This window comes from Leishmania braziliensis, chromosome 9 (genome assembly GCF_000002845.2).
Source record: "Leishmania braziliensis MHOM/BR/75/M2904 complete genome, chromosome 9".
NCBI lineage: Eukaryota > Euglenozoa > Kinetoplastea > Trypanosomatida > Trypanosomatidae > Leishmania > Leishmania braziliensis.
Window position 1 is genome coordinate 322,402 of NC_009301.2, and position 17,293 is coordinate 339,694.

At 60.2% G+C, this 17,293-nt stretch overlaps 5 protein-coding genes across 5 annotated transcripts; all 5 read right to left on the reverse strand.

Moving 5' to 3' along the window:
• Positions 1–1,439: 1,439 nt before the first annotated feature.
• OPB (oligopeptidase b;with=GeneDB:LmjF09.0770) lies at positions 1,440–3,635 on the reverse strand (the record flags this gene model as incomplete). The annotated part of the gene is made up of 1 exon (XM_001562649.1): positions 1,440–3,635. One exon carries the CDS (start codon positions 3,633–3,635, stop codon positions 1,440–1,442), a length of 2,196 nt encoding a protein of 731 aa, XP_001562699.1.
• A 1,191-nt stretch (positions 3,636–4,826) lies between these two features.
• Positions 4,827–5,525, reverse strand: LBRM_09_0860 (conserved hypothetical protein; the record flags this gene model as incomplete). Its single annotated transcript, XM_001562650.1, has 1 exon — positions 4,827–5,525. One exon carries the CDS (start codon positions 5,523–5,525, stop codon positions 4,827–4,829), a length of 699 nt encoding a protein of 232 aa, XP_001562700.1.
• Positions 5,526–6,288: 763 nt separating this feature from the next.
• On the reverse strand, positions 6,289–10,146 carry LBRM_09_0870 (conserved hypothetical protein; the record flags this gene model as incomplete). The annotated part of the gene is made up of 1 exon (XM_001562651.2): positions 6,289–10,146. The coding sequence occupies one exon, from the start codon at positions 10,144–10,146 to the stop codon at positions 6,289–6,291; it is 3,858 nt and encodes a 1,285-aa protein (XP_001562701.2).
• Positions 10,147–11,242: 1,096 nt separating this feature from the next.
• On the reverse strand, positions 11,243–15,418 carry LBRM_09_0880 (kinetoplast-associated protein-like protein; the record flags this gene model as incomplete). The annotated part of the gene is made up of 1 exon (XM_001562652.1): positions 11,243–15,418. One exon carries the CDS (start codon positions 15,416–15,418, stop codon positions 11,243–11,245), a length of 4,176 nt encoding a protein of 1,391 aa, XP_001562702.1.
• A 1,058-nt stretch (positions 15,419–16,476) lies between these two features.
• On the reverse strand, positions 16,477–17,115 carry LBRM_09_0890 (conserved hypothetical protein; the record flags this gene model as incomplete). Its single annotated transcript, XM_001562653.1, has 1 exon — positions 16,477–17,115. The coding sequence occupies one exon, from the start codon at positions 17,113–17,115 to the stop codon at positions 16,477–16,479; it is 639 nt and encodes a 212-aa protein (XP_001562703.1).
• Positions 17,116–17,293: the final 178 nt, after the last annotated feature.

Genomic DNA, 17,293 nt, shown 5'->3' on the forward strand with positions numbered 1-17,293 from the left:
GATTGGCTGGGTAAGTGAGCCAACGATGCGCAAAGCGTGTGCTTGCACAGTCAATGCCAGACAGTCGATCACTACGTGTGTGTGTGTGTGTGTGGGTGGGTGGGTGGGTGTGCGTGTGAAGAGAATGAGGAGGAGGAGGGAGGAGAAAGGCAGAACGTAACGAGAGAGAGGTCACACAGGTGGCAATTCTTGAAAAGGGAGGGAGGGGGAAAAGTCGAGTCACCTCCCTAATAAGGGGGATTGTCAGTGCACGTGCCAGCAGCTGCCGCTGCTTCTGTGGTTGGGGTGCATTATAAGGCGTGTGCGGGCTAAGAGGCCGGCGGGTCAAGCGAGACGCGCTTTTCGCTTCGCTTCTTGACTTAGCCTGGTTGACACCAGACGTGAGAGGGGGGCGAGAGGGGGGGGGGCGCAGCCGTCAACGACAGCAAACAAACAACACCAAGACGATGAATCATGCAAGGGAAGCCCAGAAGGATGCAGCCCCCTCTCCTCCCCCCAACACACACACACACACATTCACTTCCACATGCGGAGCGCGCTCTGGAGTGCATGCGCACATACGCGCACAGCCTTAACGCTCTTCTCTGCCGCTCCGACTCGTGTCGCAAGCGGGGGGATAGAGAGAGAGGGTCACGAGAGGTGGGACGATTCTGCGTTCACGCCTGGCTTGCTGTTTTCACCCCCATTTTCAAACAACAGTTCTCTTTGCGGTGGTGTGTGGGGGGGGGGGCGTTAAGTCGACACGGAAGGAGGGGAGACTCATGCAAAATGGGCCCACCTCCTGAGGTATGCAGAGGGAGGGAGAGAGAGGAAACGCGTCTTGACCCCTGCCTGCGAGCTCCTTGCTTTCCCTCTCCATTATCTTTATACACACACACACACACACGCCTCTGCGTGCGGGCACAGAAGTGAGGCAAGATCGCTGAGAGGAGGGGGGACGAAGGCTACACCGAGGCCATAGGCGAGGTAGCATGTTCGTCTCGATCGATCCAACTTCTGAGGAATATGCGATCGTGTCATGCACACTGAGGCCATACTGGCAGGAACAGAGCTCGTATATGTGCACTGGTGAGCGTGCGGAGTCGCATGTCCCTCCAGATTCCTGCCTCACCGAGTGGAGAGAAGGGGGGGGGGTGGTGTCGGATGAGGGGTGAGAGGGCGACTTACTCTGAAGATACGGGGACAGTGGAAGTCGTGAGAGAGAGAGGGGGAGAAAGACTCACGACTCCACGCAGCGCAGACTTACGACAGATAAAAAAGCAAGCAAGCCAGGCGTCGGGCACGAACAATACACACGCTCATAGGCCGACCATCCACCCCCCATTTTCCCTTGTGAAATACATCCGCGAGCGACTACGCTCGTGTCGGTGCGAGGCTGCGCTTCGCTGTACGTGTGCCAATCGTATCCTGTCGTTGATGCTCGTCGAATCCCCCTCTTTTTACCTGCGAGACAGCATGCGCACGGTGCTCTTCAGGTGCTTGCAGACGAACGCCTGCTGAATCGCCGACTCCTTCCAGAACTTGTAGCGGTCTTTGGCGGAGAAGTGTCCGCTCTCCATGTCCATGTTCAGTAGAATTTCATTGTTGTCCGTCTTGTACTCACGCAGCTTGGTCACCCACTTGGCCGGCTCCCAGTAGGCCACGCGGGGGTCGTGAAATCCGGACTGGATCATGATGTTTGGGTACGCCTGCGCGCGGACGTTGTCTACGGGGCTGTAGCTCAGCATGTAGTCGTAGTACTTGTACTCGTTCGGGTTTCCCCATTCTTCCCACTCGCCAGTCGTCAGGGGGATGCTGGGGTCGCACATGGTCGTCATCACATCCACGAACGGCACGCCGGCGAGGGCCGCTTTGAAGAGATCGGGACGCATGTTCAGCACCGTGCCCACCAGCAGACCGCCGGCGCTACGCCCCTCGCAGGCCAGTTGTGACGGCGTCGTCATCTTCGCATCCACCAAGCACTCGGCTGCTGCGATGAAGTCGGAAAAGGTGTTGCGCTTTGTGAGGTATTTGGCCCCTATTTCGTACCACGCACGGCCCATCTCACTGCCACCGCGAATGTGGGCTATGGCGTAGATCATGCCACGGTCACAGTAGGGCAGGTGCTGAATGCTGAACTTAGGGTCCACACAGAGGCCGTAGCTGCCATACCCGTACAGCATGCACGGCTGCGGCTGGCTCACGTCGAGGTCCTTGTGATAGACGATCGAGAGCGGAATCTTGGTCTGGTCCGGCGCGGTGGCGAAGCGGCGCTCCACTTTGTAGTTGGCGGGGTCGAATCCACCGCCGACCTCGCGCACCTTCACAGTGGTGCGAGAGTGGTCCCGCGGGTCGACGTCAAACCAGGTGTTTGGCGTGGCGAGGGACGAGTACTCCATGCGGAACGTCGGCTCTTCGTACTCCGCCATCTGGGACTCCACGAGGTGCGCCGTGAAGATCGGTTCCTTCATCTCCACCTCGCGCAGCCCGGTGTCGGCCTTGAAGATGCCGTCCTTTGGGTCCACCATCATCGTCCAGATGCGCGTCAGCCCGGCGCGGCGGCCTTCCACGACGAGGTAGTGCGCGCGCACCGCGATGGTTTGCATAAACACGTCCTCGTTATGACCCACCAGCACCCTCGAGAAGTCGCTTGGCTGCTCGCGCGGTGCCATGACAAGCTTGTGGTTCACCGCCCCACCCTCGTTCGTAAGGATGAGAAGATGGCTAGCGCCATGCAGCTGCACGTCGTAGCGCACGCCTTTCTGGCGCGGCCGCACCATCTCAAGCGTATTGTGGGCATTGCCCTTGCGTAGATCAAGCAGGTGAATCTCTGTCGTCTCCGACGACTGCGAGCCGATGCAAAGCGTGTTTCTGTCTGCGGACTTGTAGATGAAGGCGCTGAATAGTGGGTTGTTTTCCTCGTAGAGGCAGACGTCCTCGGACTGCGGCTGGCCCATCACGTGGCGCCACACCTTGTTGTCGCGCAGTGTCTCATCTTTGGTCAGGTAGAAGAAGGACGTGTGGTCCAGGCCCCACACAATCTCGCCGTTCGTTCCGGTCACTGTATCAGCGATTTTTTCGCACGGGTTCGACACCTTCTTGAATTCAATGGCGTACACCTCGTTGCCGCTCACGTCTACCGAGAAGGCCACGAGGTCGTGCTCCTGCGGCGCCGGCTCCACTTCCATCACGTCACAGAACGGCTTGCCCTCGGCGACCTGGTTGACGTTGATGATGATCTGCTCCGCCGCGGGGTCGCCGGGCTTCTCACCTTTGGGTACGCGGCAGTAAATCTTGTAAGACTGACCTTTCACCTCGCGGGTGTAGTACAGGTATGGGCCATCCACGTAGGGCGCGGACATGTCGTCCTCCTTGATGTGCGAGAGGTGCTCTGCGTAGATGTCATCGCGTAGCTGCGCAATGTCGGCGCTGCGGGCCTCAAAGTAGGCCTTCTCCTTGTTGAGATGCTCAATCACAGCCAAATCTTTTCGAGCGTCATCGCGCATCCAGAAGTACGGGTCCTCACGATAGCGTGGCGGGTTCATCGGGTTCGGGCCACGGTCCTCCCCCTCCACGTAGCCAAACGTGACGCAGTGCGGTTTCTTGGCGGCAATCGGCGGCTTCGCGCTGGTTGCGTTGGCGTTGTCCGACGACATCGATGGAGACTCAGCGACAGAGAAAAAAGAGACGCCACCTCAACGGGCGAAGAAAAACACACGTCTGTGTGGATGCGCGTGGGAAAGAATAAACGATATCGAGAGGTAGTGTGAGTCGCAGACACCAGCACAGTAGTGGGAGAGCGAGAGAGTGAGAGGCTGACGGACGGCGGTGCCCACGAGTGCTTTCTCTCTCTCCTGTATGTGTAGAGGAGGCCCTGCGTGTATGGGCGCGAGGAGCGGGACGCTAAAAGGAATGATGAGGGGGCAGCAGGTGCGAGAGGTACTGGATGTGTATTAGGTGACAATGACCGTTGGGGGGTGGGGTGGTGGTGGTGGCGGGAGAAGGGATAAGGGGGGCGAGGAGCCCGCTCGATGAGAGTGTGGTTGGGCGAAGGAGAGGTAGAGAGAGAGAGAGAAAAGAGAGAGAGCAGGCGTGAGTCACACTAACTCCAAGAGTGAAGAGGAGAAAAGTCCGCGACTAAACGTTGTTAGGTGTCCGCGATGCGCAGTGGTGTGCGCATGCGTGTTATCGTGAGTCCTAGTGGAGTCAAGAAGTGTGTCGAGGGAGGGCTGGAGTAGGGGGGGGGGGGAAGTGAGCACGTGGTGAGGGAGACGGCGGTGCTGGGTTAGCTTTCCGTCTCTGTTGTGGGTGATGTTTGTTCCTTCTCGCTACTCCGTGTGATGAGCGCCGGGCGCTCACTGCCTCAGGTAAAACGGTATCGCAGCCAGCACAGCAAGTCACACACACATAGAGCAGGACCACTGAGCTGAGCAAAATATCAGTGCGGCTGGGCAACGCTTGCATATGAGAACATTTGGGCGTCACATAGGGGAAAAAAAGGGGTCCAGAGGTCGCGTTATACATCGAGCACATTGCGCTGCTTTGGCAATGCGGTAGTGCACCACACAGGAAGTCCACACATCATAGCGTCCTCCACTCAGCCTCAAACACCACCACCAGCAGCAGAGAGGGAGAGGAATGTGGGCGTATCTATGCGCGGTGACGATGTTGGTGGGGGAAAGGGGGACTTGACATGGAAAGCAGAGACCTTCACTCTCTATTGAGGCGATTCTGATAACTACTGAGAACGAGGGCCAGCAGAAGTGAAGAAGGGGAGGCAAAAGCTCAGTAGCCTGCACGCATACGCATGCGCGTGGGACTGTGTGTAGCTGATTCGTTCGCAGTACTCAGTTCTTGCGCCGTGTCACGTGGTCGTAGATGACAACTTGGAGATAGTCTTTGCACGGCACCACAGTCCGACTACAGTTTTCGCCAGGTGATGGTGAGCTTGGGTCTACGTGGATGGCCTTGCGGTCGCGCTTGTGCTTCATGACGAGCCCCAGTGAGCTGTCAGCGAGGACCTGGAAGGTTGGGCTGTTGTTGTAGAAGAGTGTGTGTGTCTTCCAGTTGTAGTAGCTGAGGTCGCTTCGCTTCGGCAGCAACTTCTTCTCCTTATTGAAGTACGCCTCAAAGTTCTCGCTGCGCAGACGGTGGCCGTAGTCGATGTAGGCGGACACCTCCTGCCCACCTACATAGTCGCGCAGGAACAGTACTGTTGCGAGCTTGCCGGTGCGCACCAACGCCTCGCGCTTGGCGAGCGCCGTCAGTAGCGGGCTGTCACTCACGTCCTTGCCGGCGCTTGTGATGATCTCGGTGCTCTCGCGTCGCTTGAGCGGGCCAGTACGGGCTAGCTGCTGCGCTGCCTCGAACTCGTCCCGGCTGAGCACATCCTTGCCCTTGTACCCTAGCTCCACGATCCTTCGTGCGGCATCTTGGTCCTCAAGGTAAAAGAGGTCTTCGCCGGTGACTTGCTGATCGAGGTAGTCCTCGTAGGTGTTGAAGTCCAGCACGTTGTGGTTACCCCCATCCCGCTCAGTGGCCGCCATGCTGTTCTTCTTCTGGGCGATGGAAGAGGTGCACTTCTCTGTGGGTCGATGCGCGTGGGAGTGTGCCCACAGAGAAAGGGTTATACACAGACGCAGACCGATGCACCGCGAAAAGGGGGGGGGGAATGCGAGAGGGACGGCGGCAGGCGAGCAGCATTGTTCGTGTATGGTGCCGCGTGGCCGACGCATGCAGGAGAGAAATGAGAAGAGAGGAGAGGGTGCATTCAACAGAGAAAGGCGCTTAGAGAGAGAGAGACAAGCACGCGTGGGGGATGGGCTGAGGGTGAACAGCTGAGATAAAGGTACTCCCCCCTCAGATAGAGGTGCAGACCTGTACAGTACTTTACACGAAGAGATGACGAGGAGGGGGGGGGGAAGGGACGTTAAAGAGCGACCAGCAGCGCCATTGCCCGCTACCCCTCTGCTGCTGCTGCCTACGTTAACGGCTTCCAAACATGACCGAGACCGACTCGGCACACACCACACGCCTGCATTTTATTTTCGTTTGCCCCCCTCCCCTCCCCTCCCCCTCCTCTTTTGCTCACTTTATTCGACTTGTGGGATGGCGTACTGCCAGACAACTCCACGATGCACTCGCGCTCCTGCGTGCGTTAAAGACTTACAAAATATCCAAACCACCAACCTACACACATACACACAGAGAGGGAGAGAGAGAGAACACCCACATGTTCCACACCACAGTCCCCCCTTCTACCCCCCAGCTTCACCACTCGCTCTCACCTCGTGCGCATGTGCAAAGCGCTCAGCTGCAGCTGCGGCAAAACCTGTGACACATCTCCACCCACTGCACCAGCATCGCTGCGATCAGTACGCAAGCCAGAGTGCTCTTTAAGACCAGGTGCTCATCCATGGTCACACCAGGCAGGAGGCGACTCACGTACTGCGGCGATTCAGCACGGTCTGTCAGGAGCACCGCCGCCACCATCATCACCGTCACGCACAGGAGCAGCACCATCATGATCAGCATCCACACCAGCGCGATCATGACCGCCGGGCCGCCGCGCAGCTGCATCCGCACACGGCGCTGCAGCTCCTCTGAGGTCTTCGACTCCCCTAAAGGGAGAGCGGTGGCGGTCGTGGGGACTTTGGTAGAGACTGCATCGGGGCACTTGACTTCCACCGCGGCCGCATCGGTGTTTTCATGCTTTCCATTCCGCTCCCCGTTTGTCAGGAGAGGTGTGGCTTCGCTGGGGAACCGCGCTGCCGCGGCTGCTGCCTTTCGGCCCCGCTTGTGGAAGACCGTGTTCCACGGGGTTCGGTGCATGACGGGCAACTGCACCCCAGCGTTCGTAATCGAGCGCAGAAGACTGCTGAGGACGATGGTGTAGATGACGCCCGTAGCGATGCCGCAGACGCTGATGCAGGGATTCAGGAAGCGGTACTTTGAAAGCCAAAACCCAATACCACTACCCGACGGCGACACCGCCTGGACTTTGGTGGTGACTCCGTCGCTCTTGCCGCCGCTGCTCGATGCCGACACATCTAGACCGAGGATTGGCGCCCACGAGGCCCCTGTGCTGATCATCCACATGGCGCACAGCAACGTTGTTAGCAGCGCCACCGGACACCACCGGTTGATGAGTGATGCCAAGCGTGGGATGAAGCACATTGGCATCGTCACCAGCGCATACGTGAAAAGAAGCACCGGCGCATGGCGCTGGTGCATTGCCCAGCTGTCCTGGTCACTCGTGAGAAACCTCGCCTCCGCCGCGCCCCCTGTGCCCTTGTCGACGTTGGTGGCCATTTGCTCGCTCGATTTGGTCGATGCGGCCACCGCTGCGGCAGCCGCCTGCGTAGGGACGAAGATAGCAAGACCGGAGCTCATAAGCAGCACCATCGCTGCTGTCAGTAGGCCAACAGTCAAAGAACGCAAGAAGAAGTAGAGCGAGACGTCATGCCGCACGGCAGACCAAAGCCTACGCAGCGTGACATCCTTCGCGCTTGCGTGCACGGCACGCTCGATCTGGTCTCGAGGGCACAGCATCACGACGCCGAAGACCAGCGCACCAATGAACCCGGTCACATACACAAGTGCATCCAAAAGGGCCGCGGCGATGTAGATGTAGTAGCTCAGCTTGGGGACGATGAAGGAGCCAAAGGCGTTTACGATGAGCCACCCCAAGAGTAGGATCTGCATGCTGACGCTCACACCGGCAGCTACGCCAACCTCGGCACTCACGATGGTGCCCAGTCCACCCAGCAGCAAAGCTTCTCCGGCACCGTAGCAGGATTGACCAAGAAGGACCAGCTGCAGGTTTGTATTGCGGCAGCCCTTGCGGAACAGCACGGCACCGAAAAATGTGAGACCAGTACCGACGCACAGCGTGAGGTGGACAAGAGCACCAACCGACTTCACAGAGAAGATGCTAAGCCACGGCTGCTTTGCCGCAGTGGTAGCAGGAGGCGCACATTCATTCTCAGCGACAGCGACCGCCGCCGCCTTTTCCGCGTCCTGCTGCTGCTGCTGCTGCCAGCCACCAATTACGCACACAGCGCTGAAGAAGGTGAGGAGCACGAGCGTGCACGCGCCCAGCCTCGCCACGACGAGCAGGGCACTGTGGCCGAAGCGGTTGTGAAGTGCGTAGAAGTCCTCGCCCTCGGCGGCCTCGAAGACATTCACGGTGCCCAGCACAATGCCAGGGATGAAGAGGAGGATACAAATTAGTGTGACAAGGAGAAACAGCAGTAGATGCCGCAGCACCGAGGTCACCCACAGCCGCTGAAGGTACGGAAGCCGGTAGCAACGCGCGGTTGGTGAGGGGAGGATGCTGGCAAACAGGAACGCGTTCTCCGGCGAAGACGGGGACCACACTGGCGCCACCATCCTCTCGAAGACTAGCCACTGCGCCATTGCCGCCGAGGTTCTGTGTGGCGTGAGGCTCGAGCGTGGGGTGTTGTACTCGGGTAGCGGCAAAGACGACAGGGACGTGGTGGTGGGGGTGTGGTTGAGAAGCCGTCGCATCACTTCGTCCTCGTTTACGGCGGAGGCTGCTGGACTGATGCCATGGCCGACCTCCTCGGGAGAGGGCACCACGCGCAAGCTCGACATCTCATCCATAATATTGTAGCAGTAGTAGTTCGAGTTCACCCATGCGCACTCGCAGGCGAGGGCCGCCGCCTCCTCCGTCTCCACGTGCTTCTCCTGCTCTGCCGACGCGGTCGAGGGCAACTTGTCAACTGCCCGGCCCGTCGCGCCGTACACGCCGCTGAGGTGGGTGGCCACGCCCGTCAGAGATGGCGGACTGCGTAAGGGTGTTGTCGAGGCTTGGCAGTGATTGCTGTAGTCGCACCCAGCCCGCAGCGTGGGCGGCGGTGGGGCGACTTGTAAAGCCCAGAAGAACTCGGCCACATCAAACAGTTTCGAGCTCGAGCGGGGAAAGTGACCCCTGGCGCCGTTGCCGTCGAGGCAATTTAGGGGGCTTGGCAGCAGCCTTTTCGGGGATGGGGAAAGAGCCAATGGCCCCTGCAGCCCCGCGTACTGCCGCACTTTCTCCGACTGCGCCTGCAGGTGATCACTGGAAGTGGACGAAGGCGCGGCTTCCGTACAAGTCGCCGAGGCTGGCGCTGGTGAGCGTCCCGGCGGCGGCTCGATGGGGGAGGATGGGATACTGCCGGACACGGATGACGCCGAGTTGGAGAGAAGGGAGGCCGTGGTGGGGGAGGCGAGCGGGGGGTGCAGCGACGGTCGGCTGGACGCAGCCTCCTGCGTTGCCCCCACGGTAACGGGACTGCTGTCGCGATGCAGCGCTACCGCATTCCATGCGCCGATGGCAGGCGGGAAAGGGTGCTGCTGCCTGTCCGACGCCGCCTCGCTTGCGGCGTCATCCTTATCCTTGATGCCGCCGCACCGGCGCAGAGTCTCACGAGCCTCACGGAGCGACTCGTGGAGCCGCTGCACCGCCTCCTGACTCGCCTGCAGCTCCACCGCCATCCGCGAGTTCTCCGCCTGCAGTCGGCTCAGTTGGTTTGTCTCTGCCACTGTGGGTGACAGAGTCGAAGACGTCTCGTGATCACTCTTGCCAAGTGGCTGCGGCCCATCGCACACCATGGACATGAACGATGCCCTTAGGGGGATTTCGCTGCCTGGAGCCGCGTCGCCAAGGTCCGTCGGCGTGCGGATGGAGAAGGTTGAAGAGGAATGGTTGCCCAGCGCGGCGTTCTGCTGCTGCTGTGACGGGGTGGGCAGTGCACGCGTCGTCCGAGGCACTGCTGGAGTAGCTGGTGCCATGTTGATGCCCAGTATGTCGGCAACCCATCTCGGCTGTACGTCACCATCGTCGCTGACGTTTCGGGCTTCCGCCCTCTTTATACAGCCAAGCTGGTCATAGAAGCCTCTGTATGCACGAATGCGTGCCAAGTGCTCGTCGCGCTCAGTGATAAGTCGGTACGAGTCCTCCTCGTCAGCCCAGACAGAGATGTAGGAGTTGTCGTCTGTGCCGCCGCCGCCGCTCAGTGGAGACGGCTGCTGCGCGACGACAGGCGTGGCTCTAGGCTCCAGCGAAGCCGCGTCCTGAGCGTTACTTAAGCGCTGCTGTTGCTCTGACTCTGCTTGTGGCGTCTGAGGACCACCTCGTTTGTGCACTCTGCGGTGCGACGGCATGATTTATTCTGCTGCTGTTCCACGAGATGGGGGGTGGGGTGGGGTGGGGGCGCGGGGAGTGTGCAAGGGTGAGGGCCAGTGCTGAGTAGATGGTGTCAGTCACGTAGAGAAATGTAGAAAAGAGATCTACAACAGAGTTGTTTAAGCGGGTGAGCGTGATTACGTGAAGACGTCGTGGTGGGGGATGGCAAGTGCAGTGCGATACGCACGCGGCGAAGCGCGCCTGTAAGCCTTCTCTGTGCTTGAGGTAGACCTTAGCAAGAATGGGAGGAATCGATCGACCTCACAGATAAGCAAAGGAGAAGGTGACTTGTCCACCCCAGAGACCCACAGACAGAGGCATGCAGAAGGGGAGGGGAGGGGGGAAATGCTAGAGCAGTAATGCCTATGGATCAGTGCGGCAGCGATGGTGCTGCAGTCGACGCGCGCAGGCAATCAGTGAGGGAGTAAGAACGATGTGGGACGTCTGTGCGCTCGAGGTGAGTGAAATCCAAAAATGACGGAGAACGTGCGGTGTGACAAAAAGGCGCATCACAAGAGCGGAGGGGGGGGGGAGTGAGAGGAAAATGGAAAGAGGAGGAGAGGAGGGGGGGGGATGATGATGCAGGTAAGGACACCCCCCTCCCCCCCACACACACACGCGCACGTGCACACACACAGACAGACTTGCCAATTTTATTGCAGAGACGGTGTATTCCCCCGTCTCTCCCCTCTACTGCGAGCACCGTAATGTCAAGGCAGAGAATGTGGGGAGGTGTGTGTGTGTGTGCGTGAGGAGCGGAGGGGAGGGGGTGGTGGTGGTGGTACTGAGAGAGAGAGAGAGGGGAGCGCTCTTGTCTTGTCACTTTCAGCTGCCACACCTTCGCTGAGTCGCTGCTGAAATTCCGCAACAACAGAAAGAGAGTAAATTTAATGCGAGAGAAGCGACACCCTCACACCCACACCCACACACACACACAAACGCGCGTATTCTCCTCGTGTGCCAAGCGAGCTCATCCGCTTGGGAGGAGGTGTGTGTGTGTGTGTGTGTGTGTGTGTGTGTGACCGCATTCGCCATCCAAACCGCCTCCGCCGCTGCCCTCTCCCTGACGACCTCTCAAACATGGTATTTCTTGTACTGGAGGGTTGTCAGCGAGAGCAACAGCAGGGCGCAGAGGCAGGCGTTCATCCCGATACACTGGCGTCGGCTGAGGAAAGATCCCGTGGTGCTCTCATACACTTTGCACATTATTTGCGCCGCCAAGTCGGAGCCCTTGCGGTTGCGGTCGTGGCCGCCACCCTCGTGGAATACCTTTGCAAGACGCGCCTCCTCCTGCATCAGCCCCGCGGCACGCTGCTGCTGGTGTGTCTCGAGGGTCTCGCTGGCGCTCGTCAACGCCGCCGACGCCGCAATCACGCGCTCGCTGATGTCCGAAAGCGCCTCTTGATGCTCTTGCATGCTGTTAAGGCGCATTAGCTCCGCCCCCGTCGCAGAGTCGCCGGCGTCCTCAGCAGAAACCACCGTCATCATCGCTTGCAGCTTCTCGCGTGCAGTCCGCCGCGCTTCCTCCAGCTGCGCTGCGCGTCGCTGAGCTTCCAGTACTTCCTGCTCCATCGCGGCAAACGAGCGCTGGGATCGGGCAGCTGCGGCCTTCATCTCCGCCCCGCAGAAGCTTGTTGCCACCTCGGCGGCGGTCAGCTGCGCGCCCAACGCCTCCACGAAGGCAGCACTCGCCTCGGCCACCCGCACCTGTGCGTGTTCGAAAGAGTTGTGCTTGGGGCGCTTTAAAGGATGCGCAGGTGAGTGGGCGACGTGCCCTTGCTGATACTCCTGCTGCATTTGCACAGACTTGATCGTTTCCTGTAGTGGAAGACGTGCCCTCTCGTTCGCTGCGGCCTGTGCTTGAGCCCTCTCGAACGCACTGTGTAGGCGCTGGTGCTCTTCCTGGAGAGCCGCCTGTGCTAACGTTGCCTCCTTCAGCTTCTGCTCCAGCGCCGCCAGCTGAACTGCGTGCTCCACTGCTCGCTTTGCATCTGCTGCTGCTGGTGCCTCCTGTTGGTGCCGATCCTTTTCCGCCTTCATGGCCTTCTCGTGACGCTGCGCCTCGGCCAGCTGCTTCTTCATGGCGTCCATCTGGTGCAGCAGCTGCTTCTCGCGCGCTGCCGCTGCGGCCTGTGCCTTGTCGAGCTCCTCCTGGAGCCTCGTCCTCTCTTCCACAAGAGCTGCTTGGGCGGTGCGTAGCTGACCCTCGAGATCTTCCAAGGCCTTCTCTGCCTGTGCCGTCGACAGTTCAGCTGCTGCGCGGGCTCCTCGCGCATCGGTCTCCACCTTCATTATCCGCTCTTCCGCCGAGGCCATCCGAACCTGTGCAGCTGTGACTTGATCTTCAGCGCTCTTGACCTTGGCTTGGCTCTCGGCCAGCGCCGCCTTGTGCACCTCTGCCGCCTCCTCACAGACTCGCAGCAGCGCCTGGACGCGTTCGAGTTGAGTTGTAGTCACCTCAAGTGCCTGCCGCATCGCTGCCTTTTCCTGGAGTGCCTCCTGAGAGGCCAGGCGCTCTCCGACGTCGTCGAAGGCTACCGTCTGACTCGCCGTCTGTGCCGCCAAGGGCCGCTTGTCCGCGCCGAAGGCATCGCGCAGCGACTGAGTCTCACGGGGAGCCTCCGTCTCCTCCTGGACCTCTTCCTCCAACGACGCCAGAGGTGCCACTTGCTGCCGCTCACGTAGGCCTTCCTCGTCCAACCAGTCGCGTGTGCGTTGGCGCTGCTTGTAAATCGCCATCACCGTCGGGTACGCCCTCTCTTTGATCGCTGCTCGCACGGCCTCACTGCTGCCGCTGTCGGGGTGGGATACGGCGCACTGCCCATGCAGACTCCCGCGCGCCCACTCAACGTCTACCGCAGCGCGGTCTGGGTCCTGGCAGATCATGGGCACGTCCTCCACAGTGGTTCGACGCAGATCGCCAGGTGAGTCCTTCACCACCTTTTCCCATTCATTTCCTGTGAGGTCTTTTCCATGTTGCGTGACTATGGTGGCGTTCGAGGAGCGTTGGCTTGCGACTGTTGCGGATGTTGGCGGGAGCGGCAACACCGCCCGTTTAGGGTCCGGCAGAGCTTCCGCAACGAGCTGCTGCTTCACCATCGTGAGCTCGACTATGTCTGCCGCGGGTGTAGCGGTGTTGTGGTAGAGGGAGGTCTCTCCAGACTTCTCGCACGTCCGCTGCTGCTGGTGGCCCACGACACACAGGATGCTGCTGCGAAGAATGTAGCTGCTGTGCAGGGAGCCTGGCTGAGGGCACATCCACCGCGAACCAGGAGGCATCATCGTCAGGACCTGCTGCTGCTGCTGCTGCTGCTGGGCCACTGTCAGCGAAGTAGGAGAATTGTTGGCAGCGCACACACTGCCCGTCCTCTTCGTCATGTCGTCGTCTGTCATCGCAGCTGCGTCAGTTGCGGCGCGCGGCACCGAGGCGTTGCCAGCTGGGACGGCTATGACAGCGGCCATTGTGCTCGACCGCTGCTGCGCGGCATCAACACAGGCTTCCGCGGCCGCGTTACTGTTCGCCGTTGCCTCCGAGGAGTCAGCCGTTGCTGCCTGGGCTGCTGTGGAGCGCAGCCGTGCTGACGTCGACATGGGCGGCGCCGCACCGCTAGCGGGGCTCACCGATGTTCGGTGGAGGCGCTGCGTACTCGTCTTCGCCGCTCCTGGCGACTCGGCCGCTGGCACAAGGGCGTCTGTTAAAGCTGACGAGCGACGCTGCGACCATGTCTCGCAGTTCGTAGGGTAGATGTTGAGTGCGTCGGAGCGCTGCTCCTGCAGCTGACGTGTCTGCTCAGACATGACGGCCTCGATCTCTTCCTCAAGGCGCTGCAGCTCCGCTGCTTCTGCCTTCATCTTTCTGCGAGCGTCAGCGAGTGCTTTGATGCGCTCAGCATTCTCTGCCCTGAACCGTGCATGGGCGTTGCCTGCGTCTACCAGTTGGACCTGACGCATCACCCACTCGTAGAACTGACCGAGAGCCTGACTACCTTTGAGTGCATCGGCGTAAGAGAAGTGTGGGTTCGATATAAAGTTCTTCCTCAGCTCCTGCACTTCGGCCGGCGTGAGCTGCACGTTGTGGGAGGAGGCGACCTTAGAGATGAAGGACGGGCTGCGCATTGCAGTCACCACGTCAGTCCAGTTCTTCGTCTTCTCACCGAGCACGCAGAGCACGGCGTCCATAACAAGCTTCACCACTGCCGGCGGCAGCCGGTAGCCCTGAATTTCTCGCAGATGCCGTCTATCAATGTGCTGTACTTTCTCTTGTGCGTCGCGCAGCTGTCGCCTCGCGTCTTCGAGGGACGCCTGCACTGTTTTCTGGGCCACTTGCAACTCGCGTTGGCTCTTGCGCGTCTTCCTCATCTCGCCGAGGATTTTTTCGACGCGGTGGAGGAACTCGACACGCTTTTCCTCAATTTGTCGAGTCGGCACTGGATTTGCATCCCCATCGCCATCTACCTCGGCGGTGACACCCTCCGTGCTGCCGCGGTGCAGGTCGTCAGCGTGGAGGAGGCTTCTGCACTCCCTGGAGTGGGTCGTGGAGGCCAGCACGCGCGTGTACGCTTGCGAGAGCGCCGCGGCGAGCTGCTTGTCGTTCTCGTCATCATCGCCGCCGACGGCGCTCCTGCAGTGGCGGCTCGCCGCAATGGTGGGAGAGCTGTCAGAGTCAATGCCGTCTTCATCCCGTTCGAAGCGCTGCATTTCTTCTAACTCCTTGTGCGTGGCGTTGATGTCGGCAAGGTGAGCGGCCGACATGACGACGTGCCGCTGGGAAGAGGGAGGGTGGCTGCCGATACCACCACCACCACTTGACCTTGTCGGAGTCCCAGCGGTAGCATCCGACGGGTTGAAATGTCCAGCGTCTCCGTGTGCACCAGCTACCGGTGCCAGCGGGATCCATGGCTGGATCAGCACCGTCTGACACGCAGATGCCGGCATTGGCGACGGGGTGACCATAACAGTGACAATGCCCACCCTATCATCCGGAGCGCCGCCGTTGGCGTGGTTTGCCTTCGGCGGCATGACCTCTAGTGACTTTCCCTTGCCATTCGTAGGCGCTGCGTTTGCTTCGGCGGGGGCAGTGGTGTGTGCTTCCACAGAGCCGCCAGCAGTGGAGGAGGAGGAGGGAAGCGCCAGAATGGATCCAAGCCGCCACGAGGTTGTGCCTGCCGTTTCGTCGAGGAGGCATTCGTAGGCGACAATGGTGCCCACCGTCAGCAACGGGGAGGCTGCTGCGGCTTCCGCCATCTCCATGCCGTTGCTTCAGCCGACTGCCTGTGTGGAATAGTTGGTGTTCGTGTCACCTCGCTGGCTTGCATCCATATAGCGGTCGAGTGGTGGTGGGGGGGGGTTGAAGCTGTCGCAGCTGTGGCAGCAGCTTTGTTCTCGCGTGTGTTGTGTGTTGTGGCACTACCGATGAATGCCTTGTGAAGTCACAAAGAGAGAGAGAGAGAGGGAGGGAGGGAGGGGAGAGGGAAAAGCACCAGCAGGATGCCGGAGTAGGCGTGACGTGCGTGCTCCTGTCTTCGACTGCATGTCGTGCGCGCTGTGGTAGGAGGGGGGAATGGGGAGGAAAAAAAAACGATGACGAGGATAGGAGAGGAGGGTGGCACCAGGGGCCACGGAGTACGGCGGCGCGCACCAGGCCCGTGCGCTGACACGCACACGCTGTGTGGTGCGTAACAGGGTGCAGACCCAAGAAAGCTAGCCAAGAAGAGAGATGCGTGAAGGACGTGTGTGCGCGTGTGATCTTGCTGTTGATGCGTCGAGAGTCGCGCGGCAGGTGGTGCTTGGGGATCAGTCCTGATGAAGATGGTGGGCAACGATGACTATGTGGGTATGGCTTCTCGCGCACCTGATTGTGGGCCCAGGTGCTGATATGGGCAACGAAATGGTCAGGTGAAAGGGTAGGGAAAGGAGAGAGAGGAGGAAGGCTATGAGACACAACAGGCGTGCGCGCGTGTCTGTGCACGGACAAGGAGGTGGGCCTCCCACAGTAATGACAGAGTGCCGCGCCACAGCGACAGCAAGTGAGAGGAAAGGGAAAAGGGCAGTATCGGCGTGGTGGGGCATCCCGTCCTCACCCTCGGCAGCCTTCTGCCCTCCATCTCAGCTTCTTATCAGCACGCGCCCCCTCCCAGCACCCGACCACCTCCAGTACATTCCTAGCGAGCACGTCGCCTGTCTCCTCGCGTTGTTGAGAGGCAAAGAGAGTGAAGGGTATTTCGTGGGGGCCATGGCAACTCTCCACCCCGAGAGCAGAGTGGGGAGGGGGGGGGAGAGGAGGGGAAAGGTGATTGATATCTTCCATGTTATAGTCCAATATGTCGCTCGTTCAGCCGTGCGATGGCCTCCGTCACCAGCCGGATGCGGTACTTGATCCTCAGCACCTCCTTGGACTTGTTCAGGATCATCCGACGCACCACCGACTCCTTCTTCCGCAGGAACTCGCGAGCCTCATCAAGGGACATGGGCATCACAACACCACATCCGATGTTCATGTACACAATGCCTGAGTCTTTGACGACGCCCGGCGTGTAGAAGTGGTGGCCGAGGTCAACCAAGATTTTGTTTTTCTGAGGCGGCTTGTAGGCATCCGCCTGCGCACGCTTGCTCATCAGTGGCGGCGATCCGTTGGCTGCCCCGTTAGCTGCAGGCGAAGACGCAGAGAGCGGCACGGCTGCCGCCGCTTCGGCGGCAGTGGATGCCTCAATGAAAGAATGGTAGCGGGAGAGAGCCTGCATGTCATCCATCAACCACCGCAGCTGGGCACACTGCGCAACGGTCGCGTATAGCTCATCGCGCTGCGACAGGACAGCATCGAGGTTCTGCTTGAGGACGGACTCCAGGAAGCGCTCCAGGCGCAGCACCCCAGCGGGAGCGATGGCGTGCGGCGACGATGCTGCTGCTGGCTCAGACGGCGACGGGGTAGGGAGAGCCGGGGAGGCCATCTCTGGTGTGCGAGTGTGCTCACATGTTGTATGAGGAGCGGAGGTGCTCAAAAAGGAAGAGGGGCGCGCGGAGTAGAGTGACCAGAAGGCGAATGGAGGAAGCGAAAGGGAGAGGGAGAAGGGGAGGAGGGAGGAGGGGAGGGGCAGCAGCAAGCAAGGCCTCAGCCCCTTCTTCTCG